The sequence below is a fragment of the Vanessa atalanta genome, chromosome 1 (assembly GCF_905147765.1).
Source record: "Vanessa atalanta chromosome 1, ilVanAtal1.2, whole genome shotgun sequence".
In the NCBI taxonomy this organism is placed as follows: Eukaryota; Metazoa; Arthropoda; class Insecta; order Lepidoptera; family Nymphalidae; genus Vanessa; species Vanessa atalanta.
The window spans coordinates 12,209,248-12,232,337 of record NC_061871.1 but is presented as its reverse complement, the minus strand read 5'-3'; the positions used below and the strand labels follow the sequence as shown (position 1 = coordinate 12,232,337).

General features: G+C 31.8%; 1 protein-coding gene across 1 annotated transcript in view; it reads left to right on the top strand.

Annotated features, from left to right (window-relative positions):
- The first annotated feature begins 938 nt into the window (after positions 1-938).
- The window catches only part of LOC125077835 (lachesin-like), a 58,442-nt gene continuing 36,290 nt past the window's right edge, over positions 939-23,090 (top strand). Inside the window, exon 1 of the mRNA XM_047689924.1 lies at positions 939-999. Coding sequence (XP_047545880.1) covers positions 939-999 — 61 coding nt within the window. The remainder of the gene's footprint in view (positions 1,000-23,090) is intronic.

Here is a 23,090-nt window from a genome sequence, read left to right as displayed (position 1 = left end):
AATAACCATTCTTTATACAGCTTTCTGAATGCACCCGTAAACGTCAAAAATGGCCGCCCGTTGAATTGTTGTGTCATTGAATCTCATGGATTTAATATCGAAATATCTCGATTATAAGAATTTTGCAGATATATTTTGTACACTAAAAATCATTATTTTTTAACTATGTCCAATTTTGAATAAGTTTTCGTCGGGTCTAGGCCTACATTAATAACTTTTGCTGCATAATATGGTCCTTATTATCTAGGTGCTAAGTACTACATTAATACTAATTTCCAGTACGCTTGATTTTGAAGTAGTCTTATCTGCGCAGCATCTGACGTGTGCGTATTCATTAAATCATTTTATATTTATTTTTATTTTATTCAAATATCGAATACGTTTTTATTATATCGTTTCGTAGCAACGAATTGTCTGATTCTGTTTAAAATCGAATAAAATGAAGTGTAAAAAATGCGGTCAAATACATATATGACTCTATTTTTTTATGATATCGGTAGGCGGACCAGCAAATGGGCCACCTGATGGGAAGTGGTCACCACCGCCCATAGACAATGGTGTTGTAAGAAATATTAACCATTCCTTACATCACCAATGCGCCACCAACCTTGGGAACTAAGATGTAGTTACACTGGCTCACTCACCCTTCAAACCGGAACACAACAATACTGAATACTGCTGTTTGGCGGTAGAATATCTGATGAGAGGGTGGTACTTACCCAGACGGGCACAAAGCCCTACCACAAAGTATATGACTCAATTTTTCTCATAAATCAAAAATATACCTTATCTGAATAGCCTCTTAATTTTGAATCGTGATTTTACGTAATTAATCGAATATGTTTGTAATATATCTAAAATTATTGTATTTTATTTCAGGAGCGTGTGTGAGTGACTGACTCTTGGCTCGATGCGCGCCCGGCGCCGTACGCGGGAGCATGCTGGTGCACCTGTTCGTGCTTAGCACCGCGCTTGCGGCGGCCACGAGCGGCAAACACGGTACGGACTAAGGAACTATCAAAACATCTATCTCACTTTTAACTATATATTAATATTGTTGATAATATGTCTATCTCGTTTATAATTCCACTTTGTCTCATAGCTTATACGGCTGTTGATCTCCGTGGACACGTTTTCAGAGAAGATTTTTAATTATGAAATCTCAATTTCTTATGAATACATATAAGAATTATAAGCGTTACACTGGCTTACTTATTTATTGGTACAAAATCATAACTAATTTAAATAAAAAGTTATCGCAAATTCGGAATGAACCGCAGTAAGAAATTCGACGAGATTATTATTGTTATTCTTCGAACAATTATTTACAATGAATACAGTAATATTTTCTTAAACAAAGCTTGGTGGTGGTCCTCTTGTTCTCACAATATGTTATCAACTAAATTGGGGCTATTTTACCTTTAATAATGATACATTACATTCTAGGAAATAATTACTGACCATGACTTCACAAAATCATGAAATACGGGTAAAAAGTTTACGGTGGTTGTATTGATACGAGTATTACCGGCACAATTTCTAGAAAGTTCTATTAATATTTGTACGAACAAACATCTTGAAAAGCGACAGTCTATATTTTTATTTCTTCATATATATTTCCTAGATAAACTTGAGGACCTTTGTTATACATTGCACGAATATCCCTCTTGTCATGGACAAAGATCGTATTTGTATTGGCTGCGTTACCACAAAGTAAGGGTTGAGTGGAATAATACCGTAAAAGTAACTAAAGTACACCAGACGAGCCTTATACCTATTATTACCATAAAGTCACGACGTCTTGTCCCGCAATGATTTAGTTATTGCTTTGCGCTTATAAATTACGACAAAAATATCATGCAAAAATAAACCGAAGGTTCCCTCCGGGTTGTATAATTTAGTATATCGATGTTAATAAAAAAAGATCCTGCAAAATATTTAAGGAGTAAAAAGGTTATATACAAAAAGCAGAGTACTTTGTATTTCTGTAACTATTACACTTGAAAATTTAAATCTTATATTACATAATTATATCTTAATATGAAACTATGATAGTCACACGTCGCCGCCCTTAGTATAATGTAAGAAAAACTCGAAACTCACTGCAAAAAAACAGCGCGATATGTCTGAAATTATTATAAAAAATATTGAATCTACCAATAAAAATAGCGTATCACGATATGTCGGTTGTCAATATTTCACAAATGAGGTACGAAGGGAGTTCTTACAGAATGGGCCAGAACCCACCAGGGCTCACTTCAATTGGAAATAAATATTATATATACATATACATATTATTAGACACTTGTGCAATATATATATATACTGTATTTGTCTTGTCTCACGATTTAATTTCCTTGGCCAAAATTATATCAGAAGTTAGGTTTCATATTCTTATGCTTTACTAAGAATGAAATAAAATGATTTTGATCTCAAGTTCAGAATAATTGCAATAATCGGACGGTAAATTGTTCAATATTTAAGTAATTAATTATTAAACTAAAGTATATTCAAATTTATCCACTTAAATTCTTAATATTGAAAATTTTATAATGTTTGGGTTAGGATTATCTCGGATGTATTAGAGCAACATTAGGTAAGTGGTTATTAAAAATAAATAACTTAATTTTACAACGATTATAAGACTTATTTAATAGAAGTTGTCACAATTATTACAATGACTGTAAATTTATTTCATCCCTTTTAAAATTTGAAGTTGATACACGACGAACATCCATAGAAACGTCCATCCATTAGATATATCTGTTGGGTAATAATTTTGTTAAAACGGCTTGTTTAGGAACATAAATACTGATTCCCATATTTCTATTTTGAAACTTTCACCCCTTTTGGGTAGTGAATTTTCAAAAACGCTGTTTCAGATTTATTTTATTTATAAACAGAAGCCGATTTCCACATTTCTGACAAAAAAAATCACAAATTAAATACTAACTTTCATCCTCAATTCAACCCTCTTTAACCCTCTTTTAATTTTGAGAAGTCCTCCTTAAGTGCTCACCGATGTTCCATGATAAATAGTTTAACAGGATGGAATTCGAAAAAAATCGACTGTGCGTAGTATATCATTCAGTCATTTAAAATTTTTATTAAGTATATAGTTTTAATGTATACCATAGTAACCATAGGGCTTTTAAATTCTACCGCCAAACAGCAGTACTCAGTATAATTGTTATGTTCCGATTTGGTAGAGTGAGTAAGCCAATCTAACTAGAGGCACAAGGGACACACACATCTCAGATCCCATGGTTGTTCGCATTGGTGATGTAAGGAATGGTTAATATTTCTACCAGCACCAATGTCTAGGAGCAATAGTGACCATTTACTAACAGGTCTCCCATTTGCCCGTCCGCTAATGTATAGGATTCATTCGTGACATACAAGTTTCTTTGATCTCCGGATTTGAGATGAATTATTATAAACACAAACTAATTACCTGAAAACTCGGTCGTTTTTGTCCGACATAAACCCGTAGTTTTCAGTGAAGATTAACGGGTTTCAGGTATCTTAAATAATTAGTCTGAAACACTAAAACGGTACTTTTGTAAAATTATGTTTAATTTAACAACTTTAAACCATATATTATATGGCCGAAGATGGCAGTGGTTAGAACGCGTGCATCTTAACCGATGATTCCGGGTTCAAACCCAGGCAGGCACCACTGAATTTTCATGTGCTTAATTTGTGTTTATAATTCATCTCGTGCTCGGCGGTGAAGGAAAACTTCGTAAGGAAACCTGCATGTGTCTAATTTAAACGAAATTCTGCCACATGTGAATCCACCAACCCGCATTGGAGCAGCGTGCTAGAACAGGCTCCAAATCTTTAACGCTCAATAGGAGAGGAGGCCTTAGCCCAGCAGTGGGAAATTTACAGGCTGCTAATGTAAAAAAATATATATATTATATACGACTGTTTATATATTTATAAAATATTGCAGAATACAGAACAGCTTTAGGTCATTGTATCTGGTAAACAGTCATCGATCAAGTTGTTCCTCATTAGCCATTAATTATTGACTAATACAAACAATAATTAAGGGGTAGTTTAAGGTCTACCAATCATTTCGTTTGTAGAAACGCGGACCGTATAATTAGTAGTCGCAGTGTCGTTGTTTTAGCTTGAAATTCCAGCATGACTATGAATTTGAGTTCGTGAATTTAACTTTAAATTAGCTCGGTTAAAAATATAACTACACTACTACCATACTTATATCACTTTACTAAATAATTCCATATTCAAAATATTTATTAGTTTTATACAATACAATATCGAAAACGTCTTCGTATGTAGTTTTTAATGAGTATGGTATATTCACGTTCTTTTAAATCTAGTGTCCTCGGATGACATGAATATAGAAATGCAATAGTTTTTTTATTTGGCGTTATAATAATAACGAGTTGGTGGTATCAACTTGGTGGTATCGCTGGTACCGAACCTGGAATGCTACGAAGTCACGTCATATTTCATTATGCTGAACTGAACTGTACTGAACTGAGTATCGAGTGATACCTGGTTTTGATTGGTGAATTTTGACATTTCAACGTGACATTTATTCATCATCGTGTTCTTTGTGTTTACATAGTAGCTCTATTGCAAGAACTACTATGATCCTCACAAACGTAACCTAAAAAACGTCTTTCATTTAAAAGAAACGACTTGTTGCTATCAAGGTGACAATTCATGAAAATAAAAAAGGCATCTAAAATAAAGTCTCTCGAAATAGTTTTGTAATAATAAAGTGTTGTGTTTTAGTTCCTAGCAGGTTGTGTTTAAGATATATTTTTATACACAACCTACTTTAATCAAAAATATCACGAATAGTCTATTAAAAATAGTCCAAGGATACGTAACCTTGAACTTCAACATCGACGACGTAACACTAACAAAAATAAATTGTTAAGCGAAAGCCTTCATCATCCGTCCTACATTTACAAAACTAAATGCAAAATTATGTGAAATTAGTACAACAATTGTTGTACAACAATGACACTGATTGCACTGGAGCTCTGTAATTGAAGCAAACATGTATAATTATGTTGTGTTAATATTATGCTCAGGTTACTGCGATGATTTGTCGCCTGCAATTGTAGGTGCTATGAATACATTTTACAACTATTATTCGCAAATGGGAATTTTGAAATGAGATCGTTTTCAATTTTATTTTGTTTGTGTATGCTAGCTGTACTAGATTGGACCAAATCGATTTTTTTTTTACTAACCGTACTTTATGTTTCTTATGTTAGTGGGCTTTATAACATAAATATATAAATAGAAACCAAGAAATAATTATGGCAACAAATTTCTTGAAAGGTAAATAATAAATGTCGAGAGAATCGAAATGGTCCCATGCGTCCAATATCAATTATTGGTTGATGGGTAAGAAGGCTATCAGTAGAATTCCATTCCACAAACATCTATTTTTATGTATTTGTATCCGTTGGAATTTTTTGATATCAAAGTTTCACTCGACACAACAAATATAATAAACTTTTACCAGATTTTCTTGAGTGTATTTCCGTAATAGTAAAATCGAGTCGATAATAAGTAAAAACATCGACAAGCTTAGAATATTAAATGAATTTAAAGATGTTAATTTAAGTTTGGAATGTTTGTGAAGTTCTTGATAAAAATTAATAAGGTTTTTTTTTAAATACTTTATGTAGACTATAATTTTCTTTTACTTAAATTAGGTTTTTTATTGCGTCTCTTTTAAAGTGAACTTTGTGTACCAAATAATTAGATCACAAAATTTCCTACTTAGAGGTATATATAAAAACTATTTATTGCTTGTAGCTTCGGTAGATCAAATAATCATATAAAGCACCAAAAAAAAGACCTCTTTTCGTAAAAACCCAATAAATGCTCGTAAAGTTAATGTTGGTAAAGTGAATTTCTACCTGAACTAGTATGGATTACATCAGAGTATATTCTTCATTCCATAATGTTTATTGGCAATGGATATATGTTTAAATGAAATGAATAACTGAGTTGATCTTCTGTAAGAACTCACTTTCCATCTCACTTGTGTTAAAAATCGCTCTACATTGATACCGTTGGTTAAACGGGTTAATGGAAACATAAATGGCAGAATTTCATTCTATTTAGACACATGCATGTTTCCTTACAATGTTTTCTTTCGCCGCCGTCCACATAATTAATTACTATACAAATTAAACAATGCATCAACCGAGCTGACATTTCGATGCATGTTTTATTTTAAATGTATTATTATTTACTCACATCTCACACGTAAAATGTCGTATATCGCCTTACGGTGATACGCCATCTTGATTCATATGCCCTTAAAATTAATGATTAGTTAATTTGTTTTATGCACTGCTTTTTTTAAATGTATTACTTCTTTTTTTCATTAATATAAGAAATTATTTTATTTCTTTTGTGTGTTCGGTATGAGACTTTATATAATATACATATAATAGTATTTTTATATGAATACTTTAAATATAAATATATACTTTTATATATACATAAGCCTGAATCACGTTTTCAATGTTATGAGTAATGATTGTTTTATATACAATCAACTGCTTCTGTTAGGTTGACTTGTTATCAACCAGAACCCAACTCTTTTGTGACATAAGAATTCTTCGCCGATTAAGGTATGTGATTCTACTTTAGAATTAAAATTCTTAGTATGGTGTTAATATGTATGATACGAGGCGTGTTTCCATTTAAACTAGAACCTCTGAATATATTTTTTTAATTTTAATTAGGCAGGCACGCTAGCAAATGAGACACGACGTGGTTAATTGTCATTTCTTAGATCATCAATGCAAACCAGCCATAGAAAAATAAAGCGCAATTTCCCTTAGGGTAATTAGTGTTACTATTCTATTCAGAATACAACAATACCAATTATTGCTATTGGTATTAAAATATGTGATTAGTGAGAGTACCTACTCAGGCGGACTTGCGCAAAACCTACCCACAAAGATCTTCTTTATCTTTATTTACGTGACGTAACTACGAATAAATATAATAAAATAATAATAATAATAGACAATTTTCCAACGAATTTGCAAATTAACCTTAAGATAAAATTTACAATTTAATTTATAAACTTTTGAATTCATTCATGCAAATTAAATGAACATAAAACTTAGACGAAACTAAAATCAAGTTTATCAAAGTAAACTCTTTGAAACAGTTGACTGATATTATAAGTCAGTGAAATATGAACCTATCAATGGTTGTGAATAAAGATTATTTGAAGAAGAACCGGTAGGACTGAGTCTTAACGAATCGTCTCAGAAAAATCGTTTTACTTATAATTACCATTGATATACCGAGAATCAATATTTAATACATCAACCGGTAATAAATGCTAAGAGTACTCGGGTACTAAAACACTTTCTCTAATATTATTTTTTGTCGAATGTAGTACTCTGTCTAACTAATCAGATCAAGCGAAAATCTGTACCTAATAACTTGGGTACATATTTACGCAGATTTTTAATCTTGAAATGAGTTATACGAGAATTTATACGTGATAAACGATATTGATTTCAAAATGTTGATCAAAACTCGAAAGTCAATCAAATTTGCCAAAACTTTACAAACACTGATCATAAACTCTAACATGAATTTAAACAATGTGTAATCAAGTCTGCAATCGTTATAACAAACATAATAACGATAATTACATAGAATTTAATTTATACTCTCTGTATGAAAAATTAAAAAATATATTATTACTGGTAGATTCCTAGATAAAGGGGTTAATGTTACACTACTATAATAATAAATGAGTATTCTCATTTATTATTATATTAATGTTGCTTTTTTAATGCCTAACTGGAAAAATACTAAACCAAAATAAATACAACTTCTACCAGAAGAAGCAGCGTGTTCCGAAGGAGGTTTTAGTAAATAATATTATTATAACGTACTTGGTGGTAGGGTTATGTGCAAGCCCACTGATATGTTATCACACACTCATCATACCGCCAACCAGAAATACTTAGTAGTACTCACCTGTTGTTGTGTTCCGGTTTGAAGGGTAAGTCAGTGTAACTACAGCCACAAGGGACGTAACATTTTGTTCCCAAGGGTGACGCATTGGCGATGTAAGGAATGGTTAATAATTCTTCAATGTTTACGGTCAGTGAGCTCATTTGCTTGTGCGTCTACCTACGTAATAAAATAAAGAGGTAACCGTGCTTCACCGTTACCCAGTAACAGTTAGTTAGCATAGATTTAAAGATTATTAATTCTCATAAAGACAATTACATCACTTACATGAGAACAATCAAAAAAGTACAAACAATTTACAGACATTCGTTGTCGTACATACGTTTTAAAAAAAAAATAACACACAAATCATCAAACACAAAGCAACCAGATACCCCGATAAATTAAAAAAAAAAAGCAAAACAACACCACGATTTGAAAACCACTATTATTCCATTCTACATACTCAGACAGATATGTTTGTAATAATATAATGAGACAGTCCCTTTTTGAATATATCGAACGAGTCAATACATATATTAATAAAGCATTACGTCTATTAACGTAAAAAGCGTTAATATCATGTTATTGTGTTCTTTATTAATTAAACAATTACTTATTAATGACAGACAAAGTCAGGAGCAACAGTAAATCTATTAATTTCCTCTTATGTAACTATAGATAGTTACATAAGAGACGGTATATTTTGTTTTAATTAAACTGCGGTTTCAAAGACAGCATTTCCCTCCCCGGAGACAGCCTCGCACTTGCCTTGACATAACTAACTCTAATAATACTTTAATAATATAAAATCGAATATTTAACGTTCGTTGAATGAAGTTAGACAACCAAAAGTTTTAACTTTAAGTTAAACATTTAAGCATTTATTGCTCGTCTATAATAAACTTGGATGTTTCATCCCGAAATATCTTTAGCGCGCAGCCGCTGTTGTTTGCAAATAATAATATTAGTCTCGGTAAGTTAAAAAATTTTCGCGTTAAATTTGCATAAACCTTGCTTGGAGCCCTGTTCACTTTTCTTTTTACTTTGGCTCATCCTTCAGCGGTCCCTCACTCGTTGCATTAAAAATTCCCAGTTTCTTGGTTCGTAAATTAATTTTATAGGTTACTCGAGCTTACTTTAAGGGCCAGTTTGTTATTTCAAATCACCGATGAAGCAATTATATTAAACAAAGAATATATAATAAAAGGACTGATGAATAAGTGAATTATTTTAAGAATAACATTAACCCTTGAAAAACATATTTTCCTCGTAGGCTACGTATTTCACAGTGAGCCGAGTGGATAAAAAATATCAAGATCTACACATTTGAATATAAATAATGTGGATATACGAAATAATTTTGTTCTATTTTTACGAGCTTTATTTGAAGTGTATATAACTAACAAAGTCACAAAGATGGCAGTCAGTAAGTGATTTCATCACATCTGTTGTATGATGAAGCCGTAGTCGTTTCGAGAGATATCGATCATTCCTCGATAAATTAAATTAAAAAAAGAATCTTAGACATTAAGTGACTATCTAAATAACATTTGTAATCCATTACCCATTATTAGATATAACAGTGATTTTCAAGCTACCCGTCTCAACTTCGTATGGCATAACAAAGATTTTGACCCGAGATATTTTTTAAGCCAATGAGATATAAATCTCATAGTAACTTATGACTTTTAATTAAATAAATTAAGCGTTAAAATCAAATCACGTAAATTAAATTAAACATTACTATATTCAAAACTTAAGAAGTTTCATGTAGTTTTTTTTAAACTGGCTCGTTTTCAGAAATAGGAAAGGATCTTTTTCTAAAAAACCGTGTAACTGCTTGATAATTGTACCGAAAAGTCTAAATATTAGCGTTCATATTTCTATCTTTATAAAATATACCAATATAATTTCTACCTCTTATAATAATTGTATTTTGCAACTTTTTTCAATAGCCTAGATATGTACATTTTTTTTTAAATATATCAGGCTTTTATTAATAGTAATATTTAGTAGTTGTTATGACTTTAAAATAAGTAAAATAGTAATTCGGTTTGAAGAAAACCCTTTTTTATGAAAGTAAAGTAAGACATAACTTCAATACCATAAACATATAAAATAATTCTGTCTACCATACGTTTGATTAAAAAAATAATAAAAAATAAGATGTTTGTATGAATATGACAAATTGTAATAATTGACTTTATAGTGTCTACCGGTTCGTTAAGTAGAATCTACTCATGAAACCAGCAAGTAACTCAGTAGTTACTCTTTTTTTATCAATCAAAATACGAACAAAACCAGCAAAAAATAACTCAAAAAAAGTCATTACTCACAAATCAAAATACGATCTTTTGCCCCTCCGTACTCCGTGTGCAAACACCAGCTAAACAAATAATAATACAGTCGAATTTATAGTAATAAAAATCGCTCAAAAGATTCCTTTATAGGTAAGGATATTTAGGATAACACAAGATTATACTATTTGTATCAAAAAATTGTAAAAAGACATAACTAACAACATAAAAGCGATCACAATACAATGTTAGTAAAAGGTAAAAGAATACTATTGTATATAAGAATTTGCTACAAAAAGTACAGAATGCTGCCTTTGTGAACTTACAACTGGATCCCTTGAGGTTTATGTCTTTTCGGATCAGGCGGCTTACTGGAGGACGCGAGAAGAAACTCCTTCCTCTCATAAATATTTACTTTATGAAATAACGCGCCCCGAGCTCGGCTAAGTCTTACATACCGGCTGGAAGCAGGTGATAACTGCCAAATGACAAAAAACTGTTATTTTCTCTTATATTTCTATTAAGAAAATACTTATCCCGTAATCCCTTCAGGTTACGAAATGCTCTTACTCAGCGATTTGAAAAGTGAATGTATCGAAGATATATTTGTTTGCATCGTATCATATATCCAGGTCAGTACAACAATGTTTTTTTCAGAAAAATTTAAGCGTACAAATTTAACGCAAAATTAAATAATAATACTATTTTCGTCTGAACAAAACTACTGTATAAATAATAGATAATGATGATCTTTTTCTCAACGAAAAAACAACTTAAAACCTCATTTCCCAAAAGTCAAATTTTCGAGCTTCAGAGTGTGTATCAGTCAATTAATTTAAAATTTCAGACGGTTTCCTAAATAACGCTTAAGAAAAACAAGCTGAATTCAGCTTGAGGAGCTAGTGGCTTAGAGAAGCGCGCTGTCCTAAAAATGAAAGACAAAAAAGTCATAAATTAATAAAGGCTACAAAGACAACAAGAAGAGAAATAGCAGACGTACTTGTGAAATGAAATCGGTCAAGTGTGAAAAAAAAGATCACGTATGACTCAGTACATTTGACTAAAGTGATTAAGAAACGTTAATTGTAGTAACGTTGCACTCGAAGTTTGACCTTGAGATTTTATGCCCAATGATATTTTTGTATAAAGTCTAAACGCATATTTTTTCGTACATTTACATAAAAGTAAAGTAATGGCCCATTGCTGGACCAAAACCTCATCTCCCTTTTGAGGACAATGTTTTGGAGCTTACTCTACCACGCTGCTCCACTGCGAGTAAATGGATCACGTGGCATATTCTCATTCACTACGTGTAGGTTTCTTTACTATGATTTTTTTTGAGCATGAGATGAATACATAATTCCTTGTATTTAAAACAAGTATATCAAACAGGTAGGTATTTACTCTCAAGTAACAACTACAATAAAAAAACTACTTGTTTTAATTCAAGAATATTCGCAAAATATTAATAATGGACGTTGCTTATTATCAAAAATTTTATTATGAGAATGAATATTATGACACAAAGATTTAATGTTGCGTAAATTTCTATCAAATACTGAATTTAGTTTCATTATATTGAATAAAAAAATGTAACTCAGTCATGAAAAAATAGTAGTTTATAAACAATAACACTACTACAGACAAAATGCGCTCTAAAAAGTAACAAAAATGAACAGGACTATTTCATTTAGCATTCTTATCTACGCACTATTCATTATTTATTATCTAATTTATTTACTTATTCGAAACATCATCGACATTTTCAGAAAAACAATGTAATCAAAAGTACACGGACCAATGCAGTGTGTACACTAAACCTATAGTACATAAGCTCCCTCATTCTTCATTTGGACATTTTTACCATTTGGCGGTAGAATAACGAGTGTATGGTATACGAGTTCAGATGGACTTGCACGTTGATAAATTGGGAATGGCAGTTGCTTTGATTATTCAGCCATAGCACCTCAGCTATAGCTTGATGTATAACTGTGATTACTAGTTCACTCGCAAGTAACCACTAGTATAGCCTAACACATACTGGTAGGAATTGGTTTTCAAGGACAAACTAAAACCTTTAAATAATGATAAAACCGAACTTAATTTAGAATATATACATGGAACGAATGTTAATAAAAGAGAGACGATACTCGCTAAAAGTGAATACCGGTCGATTGATGCGTTCGTGAGTTAACACCGTATTCATCGAATGTGCCATGAATAAGTGACGTGTGGAATATTCGTATTGGTTCACGCACAGGACGTATGGACAGCTACCAAAGCTGTCGAAAATGGTGCGCCTGTGAAAAGTTACATCCAATTACCAGAAATCGATGACGCGCGAACTCGCTCGCCCATGTGAATTTGACAACTGCTGTCATGATTTAAAATACAAATTATTATTCGATACATGCTTGGCATGTTTGGATAAATTGAATTAAATAATCGTTACTATTTTAAGTGATGTATCAGTGATATTAATGTTAAACGCTTAAAATAGTTTTATATTTCAAAATATATGTATCGGTTGTCCTTGTGGTGATAAAATTCGAAGCAATCATCAAGATGAAACTTTGACAGTAGAGAAATAAAATATGTTTACAAACACTTACAGCACTATAATATGAGAACATTTTGTGTGCTGATAGGACATGTCAGTCAACAACAACAGAACTGGAATATTCGCATACAAGTTCCATTATTATCAATCTGCCATCGAAAATTTGTGACTACAGCGCATCCTTTACCTGCCGGTGCAAGAATACAGTAATAAATCTGAAGTCCAAGTCCAATGGCAGCCAAACAGCCCAGAAATTGATATTTAACATCAAGATAGAAGGAATTTATTTAAGTAGCCCAAGTACTTTAACAATAATAACTGTTACAACAGATCAAGAATTGTGAATTAATTATTTTTTATCACAATACAGTACCAGCAAAAAAATAATTTATTTTTGTGTGGCACTATCAGATTTTAAACTATTCCCAAACATATTCTCCTGCATAATTCATTAGCGGTACAGCACTGATATATTAGTGCTTCATTGAGACAAAACGGAAATACATAGACAATTTATACTACTTTAAGGTCTTAATATTAATAAAATAAAATTTTATTTTTGAATTAATTTAAAATTATTAGGAGGCAATTATATTTAATACCTCAGAATTCCACCTTTTATGAACTGATTTGGAATTATTTTTATCTTTCAGTTTATTTCCCATTTGGAATTCTTAGTTAAATGTTCTCATTTAAAAGTATATTTTTAAAAATTAAACTTATACTATAAAAATATAAAGCTATATATACTAATATTATAAATGCGGATGTAACTCTGCTTTGACCTCTTTACGCCTAAGCCGATTTAGATGAAATTTAGCGTGAAGTTAGTTTCAGTCCTGAGGAAAGCCATTGCTACGCCTTTTTTAAATCACGGGGGGTTAAATTGTTTGGTAATGGTACGGTTGTGTGCCATAGGTCATTTTTTTTTAATTTTGCGCGAGTAAAGCCACATATTCAGCGAGTACATAGTAGTTTGTATTAATATTAGTCATCAGCCAATGATATTATCCAAAAATACGCCAAGCATAAGCAATTATCATTGTACCCAATGATATAACTTGAAAAATAGATTTTATCTTACGAAACAATTTTCTTAAAACTTTCATTCGTCGTAAAAATACGCACTGGAAAGTTAATTAAGCGACGAAGAACTCATCTTGAAGTCTCTATTCACTTGTTTTTATTTATATTTTTATTACCTTAAGGACTTATGTGAGAATTTTATAAAATTAATTTAATTAAACATTAATTGCGTACTACTAACACCTTTAAGTGTGATTACTGTTGTAAATAATTAAATATTAAATTGAATTGCCAAAATTATTTTCAAATATCAATTCAGTCGTTATTTTTATTTTAAATTCAAGCGTTACATATATTTTCATAATTCGATAATTTTGTTGAAGGTAACCACTAAAAAGTAAACACTATCTCTTATCTAGGAACGAAGTGATTATTTTCTTCTATATTTCGAAACGGTAACTTTTAAATTTTAATTAGTCTTGTAAACGACGATTGAAAAGTGCCCGTAAGAGCGTCCTCAAATGAAGTATATTTTCATTTTGAATTCTTTACCAAGAACCGACAAGAAACTCATTAGTGGTTTTTTTAACTAATTAAAATAAAACTATTTTTATAAATTACATACTACTAGTTAAATTCTACAAGACAACTCACAGATACCATATTTGTACTCGTATGCAGGTTGCATTCTACTAATGACGTTTTTATTAATAAAACATTAAATGGTCAAGTATAGACTGCGTAAATTTAATAATTATTCAATATATATTTTTTAATATAGCAAAACTCATAATACTAAATGAATTGAACCTTTTAACATTAGAACGGTCAGAAGAAAAGATATAGCCCGCATATTTTCGTTGTTAGTATTGCTTTGTAAAACGATAACCCGAGGCATCTCTGAAACAATCAGCTTCCCAGAGATAAACTTGTCATTCAATACAGGAACTGAAAATGTAGTTCTTTGGCACATTTTTGTAATTTTTTTTTTTTTTATCAAACTGTTCTCGTTCAAAATCAGGGTTTCTACAAAAGTGCTCGGATATACTGGGAGCTTTCAAACAGGATTTATAGCACACGAATCGAAAAATCTATTCTATTTATTCTAACGATTCCAACGAGCAATGAATTGTATAAAATATTGAGAATAAGTATGTTGATTACGCCTATACAAGTTGCTTTTTTATTATTTAAAAATGTATATGTCATTAAATATAAGGATGATAAAATATAACAATGAAAGAACTTGAAAATGGAATCTTTGAGGAGCTGAACAAAATCGAAGGTTGCGTCGTCATTATCTTCCTTAGGGTAAGCAACGTTGGCGAAATTCACGGCTGTATTACAAAGACATGTAAACGCAAACATAATTATATTTAATTACATCTACCCACACGCACACACACATATATGATTAAGTTTAATTACATAGCTTAAATTTTTCGACAGCTATGTATGACAGGTGCCAATAAACACAAAAATTTTCACGGCGTAAAATGTAATATAACTCAAAGAACATACATCTCACGGGGACAATCCAAGCGTTCCTTAAAATACTTGCCTTGTTTTAATTTGACATTCAAGCCGCGACGTAACGGATGAATAGAAAATTAACTTTAAGAAGTTTCAATGATACCGTCCCAGTGGATTTTTGCACATTTTTTACGATTCAATTTATTATTTATTTCATCAAAGAATTTTCAGCTGCGAACTCTACTACTTATTTAATTGATCTAAAACTGGCTAAAATAATCCTCCCTTGTTAAGAAGGCTTGGAGAATGAGTTCAAAGTTTATACAACAATAATACACAGGATATGGCCTAGTGGCAAGAACACATGAATCTTTATTGACCATTGCGAGTTCGAGCGCCACTAATTTTTAAATGTTTTTATAATTCATCTCTCGATAGACGGTGAATGAAGGAACAGCACGTGTTGAATGAAAATCTATCACAAATGTGACCAATCCGCGTTGGAGCCTGATTGAATAAACTCCAAACCTTGTCTTCAAGAAGAGAAGAGGCCTTAGCATAACAGTGGAGCTTTTACAGTATGCTTTTACAGTATATGATAAGTGTAAATATCATGTTCTTTTCTTATCTACTCGTAGTTCCCTGCGGCTTTGCTCGCGTAGAAGTTTAATATGTTTACAGATTAACTTAAAATATTACGCTAATTTAAGACCTCTTTATATACTACATTGGTGTGTATTTCGCCACTTAGGGTAGAATATCCAGAAACGCTTACATAAGTATCCACTTATTTTGAATCAGTATCCCAAAAATAAAGTTTTATGTTTCAAATTTAAAAATTGACGGACTTCCATTCAAATATTCAACCCTTAGTTCACCCCCTTAGAGATAGAATTTTCAAAATCCCTTCCTCGGTGGGTGTCTACTTAATAAAACGATCCTACTCACCAAATTTCATGGCCCTAACTTTAATAGTTTACGCTTGGCGATGAAGAGAGCCGAGATGACCCAGTCTTAACCAATGATTGCGGGTTCAAACCCGTGCAAGCACCACTGAACTTTCATGTGCTTAATTTGTGTTTATAATTCATCTCGTGTTCGGCTATGTTTAATTTCAACGAAATTCCGCCACATGTGTATCCACCAACCCGCATATGAGCAGCGTGGTGGAATATGCTCCAAACCTTCTCCTCAAAAATAGTCAGGAGGCCAGCCCAGCAGTAGGAAATTTACAGGCTGTTAATGACGATGAATCAGTCAGTCAGGGCATCTTATTTAATTAGTATAGATAATTAAATAAGATCGGGAAAATGTAAACCTAATTTGATGAAAATTTTACGCTTGGAGCGTTATAATTTGTAAGTTTGAGAAGCAAATGAGTAAAAATTTGACGTCGCAACTCTTGGGTCCTCCGTCTCAATTTAATGGAGAACCGCAGCCATTTACATTTATTACCGCTTCACCGCAGAACGCCTTGTTTAATCTTAGTGAAAATAAAATTTACGATCAGGTCTGTCAAGTTGAGAACAATTACGGTTCAAATGTATGTCATCATCTCCTACCCTTTTGTGGTTAATGAGGGAATTTTATTGCCGTGAAAATCGGCAATCAAACCTTGGAATATTGTTTTAATAATATTGAATAAGCGATGAGTCTCTTCTTGTAAGTGAATTTTTAAGAACACATATTATTTATTATCGTCTAAGAGATAACACTAACTCAGTGTTAGACGCTTTGCGTGTTTTTTATTTCAATAAAAAAAAACCTTCTTGGTTATAGGGCTTGATGTACCAAGAAGCCCGTCTGGGTAGGTACTACCACAAACAAAAAGTAGTACTCAGTACTGTTACGGTTTGAAGCCAGACGGTGAGTGAGCCAGAGTAAGGGACTACAGGCAAAAGGAACATAACATCTTGGTTCCCTAGGTTAGTGGCGCATTGGTGATGTAAGGGGTGGTTAATATTTCTTACAGCGCCATTGTTTATGGGCGGTGGTGACCACTTACCATCAGGTGGCCCATTTGGTCGTCCACCTATCTATTTCATAAAAAAAAAACTTTTTTGTGTGTGCAATCAAGATATTTATTAATATTATTAAAACATACATATATGTATGTGTGCTGTTATTATGTATATCGTTTTTGTTTGAGTGTGAGTGATATAAAATAATCATATATTAAGATTGAAATAATCGTTCTTATATATTTTTTTTAGTTAGTATGAATAGCTCGTTCACTTTTGATAAAATTGTATGGAAGTGTATAATCTAAACTATTTCTGGACAAATCCACGTCTGAATACGAAATACGTGTTAATTTTGTATGCAAGCAAGAAGTGTCTTTTACGTACGGAATACTGATTATTCGTTACAGTTTTTTACATGATAAAGTGAGAATTTTATATTTCTTACTGAAATCAACCACCATTCTGTTATATAATTTTCCTATAATGACTACCTACTCGAATGAATTGTGTACAGAGTAAAAGTTATAGAACAATTAATTTAATAAACATTTCTATCATCGTATCATTAAAAGGAAAACTAAGATTATTTAATCAGAGTCGTAAATGCACTTTTGTAATGTTACAATATCAAATAGAATTTAAAGCTACCTCTGGTTCGGAATGTAGATATCAAAAATAAATAAAATAAAAACAGTAGCCGTTTGAGGCAGGCGAGCAAAAAAAGGCAGATGATAAGTGTTCAATGTTACCCATGACCGTCAGTCAGCAATACCTGAGGCAAATCCAAACCAAAGCCTTTCAAGAATACTCTTTTTGAGCCTCACTTAAAAAAGGAAATTTTGTTAGGTGATCACCAATGAGATCTATAAATTTAAAGTACTAGAAATAAATGGCCATGGAAATACACGGTACTGGTCGTAATAGGTTCAGGTAACATGTGCTATATACGAATTGAGTAAAACTTGGTTCGAACAATCCGTTAATGATAAATACATTAAGTATGTACGTATTTATTCACGAATACGATCCGTTCGTGATGTTAACTGTAGTTCTTGATTGAAAAAAAATACTGTTTTTTTTTTTTTAAATTAAGAATGTAGAATATCTTTTATACACTACTTAGCTATATAATAATTACAACAATAGTTTTAAAATCGAAATATCAATTAAATAACATTTTAACTCAAGTATGTCGTGTGTACGAAATTCATCAGTCAATTTCTAAATTAATTTCATTCAAACTAATTTATTAAGAGTTGAATATACAGCTACTTTTATCTACTAAAAATTTTTAGTAAATAAACTTTACATTCAATGATTGGACTTAAATATTTGTTTTTTTACCTTTAAGCAGTCTTTAATCAAGAAATGTAATCACAAAAATCTGAAGAGATCCAATCAATTAAGGCACTCTGACTAAAAACAAATACCACTAAGTCTATGTAAAGTGAAACGGTTTTAAGTGGGGTTATCTACAGAGGCCATTTCGAATAGGAAGAAAAACGATTTTTGCAAATAAAACGTGGGGGGAGTAGGGTTTATTAATAATCTTTATGAGGTACAAATCGGCCGTTATGTAAATCGAATCTCTTCCAAATTTAAATCGCTTTCATAAGCCAATTTTCTACGAATATAACAACGATGTTCTCTCTTGATTGATAGGGATATATTTTAAGTTTAAGTTTATATTTATATACCTTTTAAGTTTATTTTTAATTGAAAAAATATTTGTAGAAGAATAACAGGCTGTATATCCCGATAATCTGTAAGGGTATCTGTTTACGCCAAAGATTACGTAATATTTCGCTTTTTTAATTTGTAATATAAATATTTATATTCTACTAATGAGTTCTAAGATATTTTGGTCATATTGCCCGGAAACAACCAGACAGTCTGCATATACTGGTTGCAGTAGAGAAAATCGAAGGTGGTTTGACCAAATTCAAAATATAACGGGACTCAATATTCCGGCTGCCCTGAGACTGGCCGAGGACAGAGTGCTGTGAAAGAAGCTAGTCGTAGCACGATCTTCAGTCATGAAGCACCCGAAGAAGAAAAAGAAATATATTTACTTGGTGGTAGCCTTTCAATTACATCTAATTGTATTCATTAATATATTTTTCTTATATATGATTCTTTAACGAGAGTACAGTAACTAATTACAATATTATCTGATGGAGAAGTTAGAATAAGTGAGCCTCTTACGTTTGGGCTCGTTCGACTTTTTCTATGACCTCGATAGCGGACGGGCATAAAATATTTTTGAATCGTCATGATACAGTTTTGAATTAAATTTAAAGCTACCGCCAGTTCCGAAAGTAGATTCTACCGAAAAGAACCGTCGAGAAACACAGTAGTTACTGGTTTTCACCATTTCAATTGCAGAGTTTATGTAATAAAGAACAATTCATTTTATATAGTATGTACTGTCTGGAAATCAACAAATACCTACTGAGTCAACGCAACGTAATTATTTAACATGAATATAATCTTATATTGAGTAATATGCCTTATTGATCAATGTTTTATTGACATAATATTTAATTCTAATAGTAGATACTCGTAGTTTATTTTGTACTGAGTACTTACGCCTTTTCTAATTGGCACTGCTTCGATCCTTTGCTCTCTGAATCCGACTGTTTTTGTCCTTCGTCAGGTTGTCAGTCTGACAGTGATTGCGAATTTAAGCATTATTTTCTGTACAGAGTATATTTGAATTCATATATCATCTCAATCACTACGCAAAGCAAAAAATACGTTTTAAAGTAATTGAATAATATTTTCATAAAAAAAATTAAAACTATATTTTACGAGCGCGGTTTTGAGCGTATCAATTTTATAAAATATAAAAGCTTTTATTATATATGCAGTGGATTTGAAACCAATAAATTGGTGATCCAACAAATTTTGCGCAGCACGCAGATTTCATTGCTCGGACGATTTCGCATTGCCGGCATTAAACCTAGCCTCGGCCATTACTCAATGAGTGCTGACAATGCATACAAAAATGTCATCGGACATATTCATTTCGATGACTAGTTCTGTGGTAAAATAACTAATCCGAAAATGCGACTTCATTTTCTATTAAATAACCATTTATTTTATAAAACGTTTCTTCTTTAATATGTGTCCCAGGGATGCCCGTCAGATGTGAAACATCGAAATTCGACGGCCTCCGTGATCGAGTAGAGTGTAAACCGGTTTTAATGGGTACGCCACTCCGAGGTCCCGGGTTCGATTCCCGGCCAAGTCGATGTAGAAAAGTTCATTAGTTTTCTATGTTGTCTTGGGTGTTTGTGGTACCGTCGTTACTTCTGATTTTCCATAATATGTGATGTTTTTCAATATTAATTTTATTTATAAGAAATTAATGATTATTAAAATATATATATATATATATATATATATATATATGATTGAGTGTAATCGCAGGCATGAGGGATATAAAATTATAGCTAGGTTTCCACTAAGCATTAGTGTTTTAAGGAATGGTATATATATATATATATATATATATATATATATCGGAGCGTGGTTACTTTAGTTGTTAATTTGGATAATTAATGAATCGAGTAGTTGGCAATAATGTTTGATGGCTGATTTACTTATAAGAGCGGGTCACCCCGAATGGAGTTGTAAGCGTCATGGCAACGCGAGTCGTTATGTTTTGACAAGCTTCTCGAATGCGATGGTTGCTTGCAAACCCATTTGCTCTTAATCGAGATGAATTATTGTAATCCTTTGATATTATTGTGGTGTACGATTATTGAATCAATTAATATAGTAATCAGACGATATTAAATACGTTTTATTTTGTGAATATCTCCATTGCACGCCCACATAGTCTTACAAATGTCGGATCAATCCCCGAACCCAACTGTTCGGCATCCTGCTTCTCCGACATATATATATATATATATATATATATAGAATGATACAAAAATAATTTATTTTGATGCTGTGTAAATTTATTGATAGACAAAGTTTTATTAAAGTTTATCAAATTGAAGGTTTATAATAATTACTATCAATAATTTTTAGTATGTTATAGTATTGAGCAACTTGGTCATATCGTTACTATGAGTCAAGTATAGCTAAATTTTCCGGCGTCTGCTATGCGCTGCGTTACAATGGCTATGGTTTTTCTTGGATCGTGAGCATGAAATTCTCGTTTTCAGAAAACAGTTCACCTCGTTCAAGCTATTCATTCGGAGTATGGCGACGTGATGTTGGTTCAAATTGGCTCAATGCCTCCCACGCCGTATTTAATTACGAATTCAAAATACGTCCAAATATAATTTTGATTTATATTAAGCCAGAGCTGCTTTTAGGGAGCTTAATAAAGCATTTACATTAAAAACATGATCTGATTTTGTAAATTTGTTAATGTGTGACTATTTATTTACATGTAGAAATTTTCAACAAAAATTTATATCTTATTTTGACTCTAATAATATATTTTCAAATCTTTTTCCTATTTATAATCTCGTATTGTTTGTATAATATAAGTAAATAAGGTTTATTATAAGGTAAGTCATTAGCTTGTAGAAGTTAACTATAGAACATAAGGTAATTATAACGAAAGCACCAACTTTGGTTATTAATTGTCATAGCAATCGCTTGAACGGTATAGATTAAGTGCATCCATCTAGCAGTGAGCTACAATAGTCCAAAACACTACTTAATTCAAAAGAATATATAAATAGTTCTTTTTTCAAATTTTATAATAATAAGTCAAGCGGTGTTTACGTTTTTTTAATCTTTATTTTTTTATGTGTAATAATCAATTGTTGTCCCTTGGGGATAAGAGTGAGATCATCTATGCCGTAACAGCACAAGGCAAGAAGCTTCACGCCCTTTTGCCTTCACGCTCCCTCCGCCGCCGCTCTCTAGTGTCTTGTATAGACGCGTTACACAACGTAGCGCGTCTATACTATAAATAAATATTTTATTTTATATTATTATAAAAGTAAAAAAAAAATAAGTAAATTAACAGTCTGTAATTGTCCCACTACTAGGCTAAGGCTACCTCTCCCTTTGAGAAGATGTTTTTGGAGTTTATTAAAATCATAGAATATATCTATATATGTTTATTCTATTAACTCATTTTGTTTTTATTTATTGTACTATATATATATATATATAGATGTTTGAATATAGATTGCGACTTATCTTCGCACAACGTCGTTCATGCACTTTCTCAATGATACTTAGAGCTTAAATATGTACGAGTATAAATTCGTATTTTAAGTATACGTAAGCATAGATGTATGTGTCTGTGTGTGTTTTGCGGGTTTACTCTAGCTTAGATAATAAATCTACAAAAATCAACATTCTATTATTAGTGATAACGATTTATTTGTATCGAATAACATTGTACGAAACGAAAACTGAAACATTGTAAGGAATCTTAGTAGAGATAAAGAAAATTTAACACCTAAATAATAAAAAACATGCACAATACGAGCGGGGCTGCCTTTTGAGTGACAGTAATAAAAACGTACAAAATGGGAGTAGTTGAGAGCCACAATGACGGAACTAGACACGGTGTCAAGCACAGAAAATTATGTCCATTCATCCAGCGCAGAGGATTAAGCGAAACGGGGTCGCATCTTCAGTCTGACTTACGACCCCCGGGGCCCGACAACAGACAAGTTTAAGCGTCTCATTCAGAACATAATATACACTCGTTAATTTAATTGAACATCATAAAAGAAAAATGTCTTTAAATACAGTACACGGTACAGTGATATAAAAAATTTGTAATATAATATT